The 11,311-nt window shown below is 42.1% G+C and overlaps 1 protein-coding gene across 1 annotated transcript in view; it reads right to left on the bottom strand.

The window, feature by feature from the left end:
* Positions 1-295: 295 nt before the first annotated feature.
* MAP2 (microtubule associated protein 2) overlaps positions 296-11,311 on the bottom strand; it is a 226,243-nt gene continuing 215,227 nt past the window's right edge. The window contains exons 17-19 of the mRNA XM_041487718.1: positions 5,689-5,770; positions 5,077-5,189; positions 296-4,465 (exon numbers count right to left, since the gene is read on the bottom strand). Coding sequence (XP_041343652.1) covers positions 4,250-4,465; positions 5,077-5,189; positions 5,689-5,770 — 411 coding nt within the window. The 3' untranslated portion in view covers positions 296-4,249. The remainder of the gene's footprint in view (positions 4,466-5,076; positions 5,190-5,688; positions 5,771-11,311) is intronic.

The raw sequence follows: 11,311 nt of genomic DNA, 5'->3' as shown, positions 1-11,311 counted from the left end.
TCCTTAAACACCTTCAGGGACAGTGACTCCACCACCTCCCTGGCAGCCAGTTCCAACGTCTAATCACCCTCTCAGAGAACAAATTTGTACCCAGCAGGGAGATACTGACCTGCAGAAGAGGATACAAGCCATAAAAACCGGTCCTTTTGTATAACAGTGAAAGGGATTGGCTGAACAACACAACTGGACCCGCTGTGACCACTCCTGGGCAGACTGAGGGCAGTACCAGCAAGTGCTGGATGTGCAGGGCTTGGATTCAGGAGGAGCAGGATCACAAACAAAGGAAGCTAACACATTAGATGACAAGCGAGTTTATTTTGCAAAACAATCACTATACAGCAACAAATACAATTGCAAATCGGATTGAAAAACATGAACTACCTACCACCAGCCATTCAAGAAATGCCTCTTTTATGGTAACAGGCTCTAGAATTATCAGAAAAAACACAGGTTTGTAACAGCAGACTGTATTCCTTGATATCCCAGCATACAGCATGTTTACTTGGTGGCTTTTTCTCTTTGCTAAAGTTGAAGTGGCTTTTATACGCTTGACTTTTCCCAGTGTGAAACTAATTTACCTTCCTGCAGTGGGAATTGCTGCAGCTGCAGAGGGAGTTGCTTTAGCAATCTGACTAGTGAGTGAACTCACAGACACCTAGGCTAGAAATCTACCAGCACTGATTTTCACAGCTAATGTGATCTACTCTTCAAGGCATTTGCCTTTGAAGGGACATATACTTGGGTTTCAAACACTATTTAGTCCAGCATGGAAAAAAACTTCTGCTCATGTGGCAGTCAACACAGGCTGCCTTTTGACTCCCTTTGAGTCGCGTATTTAGGCAAACTTAGACGTGTGAGCAGTCATGATGAGGTTACTACTGTACCATAGCAGAGGACTGAATAATTAATTCCATTTACTGCTGTACAGTGAAAATATATATTGCCCTTGTGGGCTCATAATTTTCCTCATCAGGTTTAGTTTTTCCTTTACTCTTGCTGGACACAGGTTTGCTCAACTTTGATTTGTTTCAGCTTGTGGTTACATAGAAACAGAACTCTGCAGATGAGGCAGAAGCACTCTTTCATCTCTACAACTCGATGATTATTAAATTTGGGGTGCTCCCCTAGGTACCCAAACAAGGTTTCACCATTCCTTTTGTCTGGATTACCTCTGCTTTGTTACACAATTGGGTCTCAGGCACCCAACAAACCTGCTGGCTCAACATGCCTGTAGAAAAGAAACACAACAGATGCAGTTTCCAGGAAGCTGGCTCTATCTTCTTTAGTGGGCATTACATATTTACAAACTGTTGTTTTTAAAACGAACACTCTTCTTGAGAAAGTTAAGATTAATATGAGCTTTTTCAGTGAACATCTAGAGTCATGTAATATAACTTGGTTTTTTAAATTATTATTCAAAAGCACAAAACTCTTAATTCCTTTTCATCTAACTCCACAGCATTCTAGGATTCTTTCTATGGAAGGATGATAATGATTACATAGGTCTTTGCTTCAGTCAAAACAAGAAAGCTCATTTTAATGCATGAAATAAATGACTTGGTGTGTTACACACTCTAACTTTGGACTCATAGGTGGATTAACTAAGCCTTATTTTCTAGAGTATGCCAATTTTAAAAGCAGAATAGAAACACTTGAGTCTCAGGTTAACACTGTTCCCATGAGATGCTGCTCGGGTTCAGAGAGCAGAGGTTCAGTAGTACCATAGTTTTTCTCCTACACTGGCAAAAGGCATAGAAAGAAAAACCACTGCTAGGCTAATTTATATTAATTGATAGCATAATCAGAGCAAAGTGATACAAATACTGTCAGTTTTCCTTTCTGTCTGTTGTTTTTAGGAAAAAACGGGAAGAAGATTTGAATGTACCACACTTGACACTGTTTCCATGTGAATTCTTAGGATTACTTTAAGCAGAAGTGTAACAAATACAAGGCAGAAATCAGAATCCTCCAATTGCACTTGAGATGGTTCTAAACTCACTGTATTTTGTATGAAACAACTGACTTACAAACAGTGTTAGGTACTTTATTGTGTGAAAAAGCTTTTTGCAGAGCTGAAATGTCATGTTTGGGGCTGTCAGAAGTTCTTATTCAGTAAAAGTTTGAGAGATTTAACCACTCCGTTTTGTGTTTGTACTGCTGTAGCAGCTTAGCCAAAACCCCACTTTGGTCCACTGAATATTTACTGTCCAGTAACTGCATTACTACCTGAATGTAATGATGGGGAATCCTGTGCCACTCATTTTTAGAATCTCCACAGACATAAAAATCTCTGTGAGTCTTTTCAGACCAAACCCCAACACACACACATTAAAATTAAGAAGGAAAAAGAACAGATCGAAAGTTTCCAGAACACATCATTAACCTAATACATATATCAAGTATAGCTCAACTGACAGTGCAAAGTTCAATTAGGAGGTTTCAAAAGGAAAAGATAAAACAATCTGCAAGAATGCAAACTGGTCATTCCTTAATGTCTCATGTACATAGGGCATCAGCAGGTGATGATCTGTTGCCGAGGATCATCCCCATCACCAGTGTTCTCTCAGGTAACTCCACTAGATCTGTTGGTTTGTATCTGCCTTTTATCTTTCATGCACACTTTTTCTTATACTTTTTATAGTCAACATAATCCCACTTTGCTCAGATTTTAAGATGCCCTATTTAATTGATGAATCACTATGACAACCAGTCTAGGGAGCTGATTTTTATTTATTCATGTATTGTAATTTACAGGCATCTCTGCTACGATTATCACTGTTATCTGAGTGCCTGAGTGTACATGTGAGACATCACTAAAGGAGTGGAAACAACATCTTAATATTTTTTTCTGTGTTTCAACTTTAGCAAAAGAAAAACAATAAATCAAACATTCATTGTTACTATGGGAATGAAGGCAAAGATGAGGAAGGAAGGGAGGGAAAGAGAAAGGACAGAAAGAAAGGAAAGAAAGGGAGAAAGAAAGAAAGAAAGAGAGAAAGAAAGAAAGGAAAGAACGAAAGAACCAAACTATTGTGGATTTTTTAAAAATCCATAGTCCAAACTCAGCCTTCTTTGGAGACTCTTTTACAAACATCTGGACCCCACAAAAATCATTCCTTTGTGAAGAAAGGGAGGGAAGGGAAGAAGGAAGGAATCCTTTTTCTAGCATCACAGAATAGACTTGCATCTGTCACTAAAACAGGGTCACAGCTTTTAGTTGTTACAGAAAGCAACTTCATGCTACAATTTTCATCTTTTTTAAATGTATTCTTATGAATAGGGAAAAAACCCCCTGCTAACATCTACTTTTACATACCTAAAATTGCAACACCAAAGGGTGCAAGAGACACAGATACTGTGAATAAAGAAGTAGAATATTCAAGTATATGAGGAGGGCGTATCACAAATGGCCACAGAGAAATATATATATCTATAATACTGTATCAAACAGATGGAAAGAATGTGGAACTGGTGGTATGCACACAAATCTAGCTGCTTAACCAACTTTTCTAATCAGACACAAGTCTGTTGGGGTATGAGTGCTCGCTTTCAGCAGCTTTTTTACGTCACTTCCCAAAGCACGATTCAAATGTTTTCAGCTAGTATTTTTAGTTATTATTTAAATAATTTATTGGCTTTCCAGCTATACACTGACATAATTAACCAAGTTCAAAAAATGTTAATAACTTAATTCAACTTTTGTTCTACTCATTTATACAAAGTAACTTTTTTTTTTTTTTTAATTAAAGTTCAATTTCCCTATATGCCCTTCCTTCTGGTAAGCAGACTGTTAATTTAACCTGTAATAACTTACAATGGGCAACTTTTCTTTTTTATTTCCCCATCTATCAAAAGAACTGTGAAATGAGCAACTTGGGATATTAACAAGGCTCTTCAGAAAGAGGTGGATGGCCTTCAGGCACATGAAAGGTAAAAATGCATTTTTATCATACTACAGTACTCCATGCAAGACAGAGCAGAGCAACAATAATTGTCCAATGTAACATACCGCTGTATACCCATATAAAGCCAGTGTCTTCCTGTTGTAAATGGAGGTCAGGCCAATTTCTGCATCTATGGAATTCATTTTTTTTTCTGTTTTTTTTTTTTTTAAACTGTATGGTAACTACAAGTCTTGGGATGTAACTTAGACATGGTAAAGAATGAACGTAACACCTGCTCTGAGCCCATTCCTGCCAAGAGCTCATGCCTAAATATTATTACTTCATACAACGCAAAATGAGCAAATTCATAACCCCTGCTTGGCAAGGGCTGCTGTGACATCTTCAGCAAGGGTAGCAAGCTGGGGTGATTCAAGCAGGTTGATGCTTCCAGAGGATGAGACGTTGCTGAGTCTGCGTGGCGAGGCCATGCTGGACCTGCCTGGTGACTGCGTGATGATCTCAGCCCCGTGGTCAACACGGGCCTTGGCGTGCTCTCTGAAGTTCAGCTTCTGGCTGTCAATCTGCTCCAGGAAAATAAAGAATTTCACACATCATATGTTCACTAAATTATCTCGTTATAGATCATCATCTGGGCATCATTTTGCTTACTTTTAAAAACCATTAGAAGGATCAAAGCTTCTTCTCTCCTTAGAAAATTGAATTTTTCACCTTGTTTAATAGCTACTGGCATACTATGTTACATTCTCGTACCATTTCTGTCTCTGATGGATGCTTTAAAGAGAAATTCCTAGCTGTACAAATTTCATAAGCATTATATGGGCACTATGATTTGTTTTCAAACCCTGTATTTTCAAATGTTTGTGGGAGTGATTTTAATTTCAGGATGTTTTCCTCCTGTTTCACAATGGAGTCCTCATCTCAGATCATACCTGTGCTGTCCCTCAGTCCCAAACAAAAAGGTTTATATTTAGGGGGAAAAGACAGTGCACAAACTACATGACATTTCACTCTCAGCTTACATACAGATGCAAATTTCAAAGGGAACAAATTGGTATATGAGTGTGCTTGAAAAAGGACAGACAGATGTTTCCTACTCAATTCAGAGCCATCACTGAATTTAGAGCTGGGCCAGGGGGACAGTGGGAGTCTTTTCTGACAGCTGTTCCTTTACCTTGACATTACCACCACCAGGTACATGGTGGGCATTTTCCAGTGAACCAACTTTAGCCTGAGCTTTTTCTTTGAAATCCAGTTTCACACTCTCAATTTTCACACGCCCACCTCCTACAGAGGAAAAGAAAACACAGATTAGGAAATTAAAATAGTGCAGGAGAAAGTGTGAACTGAAGCATGAGTGCACTCATATTACTTCCCTTTTAGTTGAGATCTAGTGGTTTTGGAGAAGCACAGAATAACGCTCTGCATGTTCAGTAAAATATAAAATCTTCTACATATATTTAAACTGTAAGCAGGTGCTGCAGTCCTACTGGTTTTCATGGGATTTAAACACATGCTTAAGTATTTCACTGACTTCAGCCTGTATTTCAATCTTATGCCAGAGCACCATCATTTGGCATTGTTTTTTTATCACCTCTCTGAACTAGGTGGTCTCATACCTTTATGCCGTTATATATTTAGTTAAGTAATTTAATGTATTTTTATTACTAAAGAGTATTTCTTTTCTCTTTGACTGTAAAAGAGAACAGTATCATCCACGATTTTGAGCTCAAACAACAGTATTATGTCCTTGCTTTGTCCCACAACCCATAAATTCCTACAGTACCTGGTTTGTGGTGGATATTCTTGAGTGAGCCACACTTGGAAGTCACATGACTCAAGTCAATCTTCTTGGTTACAATTTGTACCTGTCAAAAGTGCACACATACAAAAATTACAGGAATGAAGAGAATAAAATAAAAAAATAAATTAAAAGCCAAGCCCTGCAGAGAAAGAGTGAGAGGCTTCTATAAACCACTGGAAAAGGAGAAATGGTTAGTAGAAAACAGACCATGCCACAAAAGAGGAAATCTCCCACCTTAGGAGATGACAAAGCTGGGTTAAGCTTTACTATTAGCAAAATGAGGAGGAAGATAAAGGAGATCAGCTTGTGGGTTCTTTCTGAAATGTTTCTGAGCCTCCTCCTTTCAGAGTGGGTGCTCCAAAGCCCTGCACACAGCAGGACCCATCCCATTTGCTTCTGTCTCGATTATGCATCCTGGCAACTAGGATATTTTGGTGACTGCTTCTTTCTCTACCATCTGTTTTATATTTTTCTCCATCTAAATATGGTATGCCTTTCCTGTCAATCCGCTGTGCAGAGTCTGAGTAACCTACACATGTGCCTCCTGCAGCTGTACCTGAGCAGGATGAGGCTCGGCCAGCTGGCTCAGTGCTCACTGGAGAGCAGCAGGTCAGGCACCCTCCCTCCTCCTGCTGCCACCTTGCCATGGCTGTGCTGAGCCCAGCTTGGGAACAGCCACAGAGTGACACTCCCATCTTGCTTGCACTCCCAAATAACTCTAAGATGTGGCCCACAGGCACTGAGCTGGCAGGCCCCAAGAAGTCACAGCCAGACAGGAGCTCCAGGGTAACTGCAATGCCACTGGCTTGCTCACCACACCACCAGTGACTTAGGCCAGCACTGGCTGCTGTATTGACCCTGCCTGGATCAGATGTGCCCACACCATCAGCTCTTCCCATCTCCATCAGGACAGTCACAGCCACCTTAAGTTATTCCAGTGTGCCCAATAAAACCAGCAGGTGTCTGGTCAAACCATGGGCCACCTCAGTTTCTTATACTGGAATAATACTGTGACATCAGCACTCAGCATGCTGGCTGATCACACCCTCTTCTCTGAGCTTTCTTTGTCCTTCTGTTTTATTTTTCTTCTTCCCTTCTGCTGAATGCACATAACTGAAAGGTTAGCTGAGGAAGGACTGGTGCATAGAAAATGCCCAACGGGGAAGCTGGAGTCTCACTGTGAGCTGCAGTCTCTTTCTGGAAATTACTTTCTTGGGCTGCTCCCATGAAAGAAAGGCACTGAACCATTTTGGCTCACACTGCACTTTCACCTGCGCATTTAGAGATAACCCTTCTTTTATCATTTAGAAATAACCCTTCTTTCATCATTTCCTTTCCCTGTCCAAGTTCTGCAAATGTGTTGTGCCCTGTGGGGAAAGATCAGGAGGCCACCACTGCATACACAGGGTTCACTCAACTACCAGACCAAACTCACGCGTGAAACAGCAGCAAGAAGGAAAGCAGTGCTCAGAGGAAGAGAGACAGAGGGTTCTGCCTGCTTCACCACAGTGCAAGTGCCTGTTCACAGGGTGTCCATACTACTTACATTTCCTCCCCCTGCAGAATGTTTGATGTTATCTCTGGAACCACACCGGGACTGAATATCGCTAAAATCGATCTTCTTGTTTAAAATCCTAACCTAAAAGGAATTGGAGGTAACTTACTATATACCATACACACACACTCAGTTGGGGGTGCAGGACAAGGAAATGAGGGAAATTTGCCTCCTACAGTGACTCCTTCTCACACTTGTATTGAAATGTGAGAAAATAAACCCTATCAACCTCTTAGTATGTTCACACAGCATCTGTAAATACATTGCACTGCTCTTTTTCTACCTTACAGAGTGGTGGTGAAATACAAAGGGGAAAGTTCTATACTGGAAGGTATGAGAGGTGACTTTTCCCTGAAAAATTTGAAGAACTCCATGCTTGCTTAGACTGGGCCTAGTCTTTGGACAGCCTGTCCTAGGGTCTGTTGAGTGATGTTCAGTATTTCTGCTGAACTGGCCACAAGAAGATGGGAACCCACCTTCCCACAGCTCAGCACTCCAGCCTTTGATGCAGAAATCCCAGATCCAGCCAGCACAGGCACAGGCTAAAATCCTGGGGCATTTCAACCCACCTTCTGCCATACAGCTGTAACAGCAGCTACATACATAAAGCAGACCTCAGAGTGCCATGAAAGGGGAGCAACAAAATTACTTCAACTAGTCAGAGCTCTCTACTGCTCTCTCTCTTTACTGTCATCTACTACAGAGCAAGGCAGAAAACAACAGCATCTGGAAACCTGGAGGTGCAATCACTGTTTTTTTTATTTTTTTGCCAGCCAGAGATCTGGTGTGCCAGATTTGGGCACAATTACTTTCTAGTGCTAGCAGCACTGTGCTCCTCCCCCATGCTCTTAGTCTTGTCACACAACAAGGTACGGTTTTCGCTGTTCTCTCAATGATGCCAGCCTCCCTTACACATGCCAGGAGTCCACACTTTTCATATGTTACCTCAGCCACTGCAGGCACTGGATAGTGCCTGGAGGCAAACTCTGTCCAGGGCAGGCTATGCTGTCCCATGCTTGACCCCCATGGCAAAGCAGCTCCTCTACTTAGCAGAGCTCAGGTGCCACCAATAATTGTACTCCCAGGAATGATGTGCAGCTGCATGGCAATGGCTAGTGGGCAGGGACAACTGGGTGCACACCTGACTAACACCATTTTCAGATTTATTTCTGAGCAGGAGCAGGGGTTTGTGCTCATCAGTAACAGAGTTTTCAGGTGGGTGAGAAAGTGTTTCTATCCAAGGCTGCACCTGCTTTCTTTGCATCAGGGTTAAATATGAAATCTTTAATCAAGTGTTACATTGGCTTTTATTTTTATGTATTAATATCCAATAGGAATTTACACTCTTTCCTGTACAGAAAGCCACAGAATCTGGGTTATTATCTATGCATTTTGCTAAATGGCACGTATAGAGCCTTCACTGACAGAGTACTGAGCCCAGCCCTGTTGGCTACTGAGGGAAATGCACACTGAGGCTCCTTACTGCAGCTTCACACCACTCTGGGAGCACAAAGCAGCACCAGAACAGCTAAAGCAGTCACAGTGGGAGGAAACAGAACCCTGTGAAGGTCCCCAAACTGCCCCAGGCTCCCTGATAAATCTGAGACAAATCACTCCCTCTGTGTCTCACCTCTCCAGACCAGGAAAATAATATTTGCCCTCTTACAGGGGTATCAGGTTTTGCAGCTTTTGGCTGCTGCAGTGGGGATAACAGCACATTTGATAGTGAGTTGCATCCTCTGGTACTGGAGTGCAACCTTAACTTAAATCCAGTAAACTCTCAGAAGAAATGTTCAGAGGGTCACTCTTTGCAGCTAATATGAAGAAGTTCTTCATAGGAAGCAGTTTCATGGATCCTTCTTATTACATATAACAACTAAATCAAGAATGTTAAAAGTATTTTTAACTTAAATCAGCAAAACCCTTGCTTTAACTGATAAAGATCTGGTGTGATGGCATGCTCAGCAACACCAATGATGACAGCACCAGCCAACCCCGCAAAACTGGTAGGTCACCTTCAGAAGGGCATCTTCAATAGTCAAACTGATTTCTGTCTTTCCCCTTCCCATCTGCTTATCTGTCCAAGTAAACCAATGTACACTGAAATGTGAAAGCAAATGCCTTTGGAATTTCATGCTTGTGCTTTCTTTCAATATGACGTTTGTTTAAAAATGTACCCCAGTACTATATGAGAGACATGTCACATCAGTTACATAACCACACATCAGATGTGCATTCAGATCTGGTTCTCAGACAGCTTCCAGCCAGACACAACTGAGCAAAACAGAAAGAAAGCCTTCCTGGCACTTTCTGAGCACATCTCTCAGTCATGGATCAGCAGCACTTCTCAGCTGTGGCCACAGGGATTCATTTGCTCTGAAAATGCTGACTTATGGGTCACGGGAAGACCTCTGCACTGGGGGCCTGGAGCTTAAAATGGAGCCAAAGCAAGGTGAAAAGTTGAGAGTGCCTTTGATCAAGTGCCTAAGGTTGATTTGCACTCAAATTTGCACTCAAGTCTGACAGTTCATGAGTCTCATGGCCCATGGACCTGGCTAGCAGATATATAAAGAACAAATCATCTCAATTATCTCTCCATCTCACTGGGTGAAATGTGCCCCTGTGCAGCAGGGCCAGCAGGAGACTTATGTATCATTTGTGTCCTGTGCTGAGGGCTGGAGAGAGCTGAGGGACATGCATGCATTCTGCTGCTCATCTGGCACAGGGAGGAACTGAGCTGATTCAGGTTTTCCCTGATGATCTGTTTCTCCCTTTCCTGGGATATATCAGTATCCCTGCACATATTTAAATCATAACCACCCTCTATAACTAAGTGTTCCACAAATGAACAGGGCTTTGTTTCCTGTAGATAAGGGTTTAACTGCTTCATTCATCCATCCTGTATACACCAGCAAGCCCTATCCCTTCCAGCCAGCATTTTGTCCCAAGCTTTCTCCCAAGTCTGCTAGACTGGGCAAACAGGCTAATACACAATCAGCCAAGTGTTTGCTGTCCCTGATTGTGGAGAAGGGCTGAGTTCACTGCCTTTACCCCAGTGATGGTGTTATGCTGAGTCCCTATTCCATACTCTCTCAACAACCATCACTCTGTGTGGAGGGACCGCCTGTATTTCCCACCAGCACTATGCTCCCTTGCCAGCACTGGCTGAAATTGTCCAACAAGTTCCAAATGAGTTGAGAAAGGCTGAGATTGCCAGCCAGCCAGCATGACTGCAGGAGCAGTTTTATTTGAGGAATCATTGTGATCAGGAGAGGGAGCTTACCAGAAAGGGACAGGAACCATTTAGGCTAAAGAGGAATTTTGGCTTGCAAACAAAGAATGTAAACTGACTATGAATCATTTGAAGCTGGCATCTGGAAGAAAATCTTTAACTATCAGAGCAAGGAACTGCCACGTGAGGGAGTACAGCCACAAGAAAATGGCAAACTTTCATGATGGCACTTGATGAAAGGAATTAGATGATGCAGCTGCCTGCAACAGAGGCAGCACAAACACAATGACTCACCAGGAAGGTTCTCTGTGTTCCAATGTGTATGTACATCTTGTGTGTGGGTGGAGGTGTGGTAGGGACGCACATATATGCACTTCAGTTGTGCTGGAAGTTAAATGAAAGATCAAGCCTGCTCATGCTCTCATTCAGGAAAGGGAATATTCTGCGTGTGGCAAAATGAAAGTCTGTGGCAGAAACAGGACTGCTTTCTATTCACACTCTCTAGAAATCCCAACAAGATAATGTCACGACAGAGTCCCTTGTAACCCATGTTCTGACCTGCCAGTATCAAGTGGGTACCTTCTCTTCTGATGTGATACTGGTTTGCTCAGGTATGCTGGAAAGGGCCTGGAAGTCAGTATTTGGATTAAGATGAAGCAGAGGCTCCTCAGCACTTGTCATAATTATGTGTAATTAAACCACGGTGGAAAATTAAAGCCATACAGACAATGCAATGTTTATTCTACAAAACCATATTGCCCAAGAGAAAACTGGCTTCTCTCTGAAGCCCTGGAAGTCTGACAGGCCTTCCCCTCACT

The sequence above is a fragment of the Pyrgilauda ruficollis genome, unplaced genomic scaffold (genome assembly GCF_017590135.1).
Source record: "Pyrgilauda ruficollis isolate IOZ18807 unplaced genomic scaffold, ASM1759013v1 scaffold83, whole genome shotgun sequence".
Lineage (NCBI taxonomy): Eukaryota > Metazoa > Chordata > Aves > Passeriformes > Passeridae > Pyrgilauda > Pyrgilauda ruficollis.
This window is presented reverse-complemented; position numbering and strand designations above follow the sequence as displayed.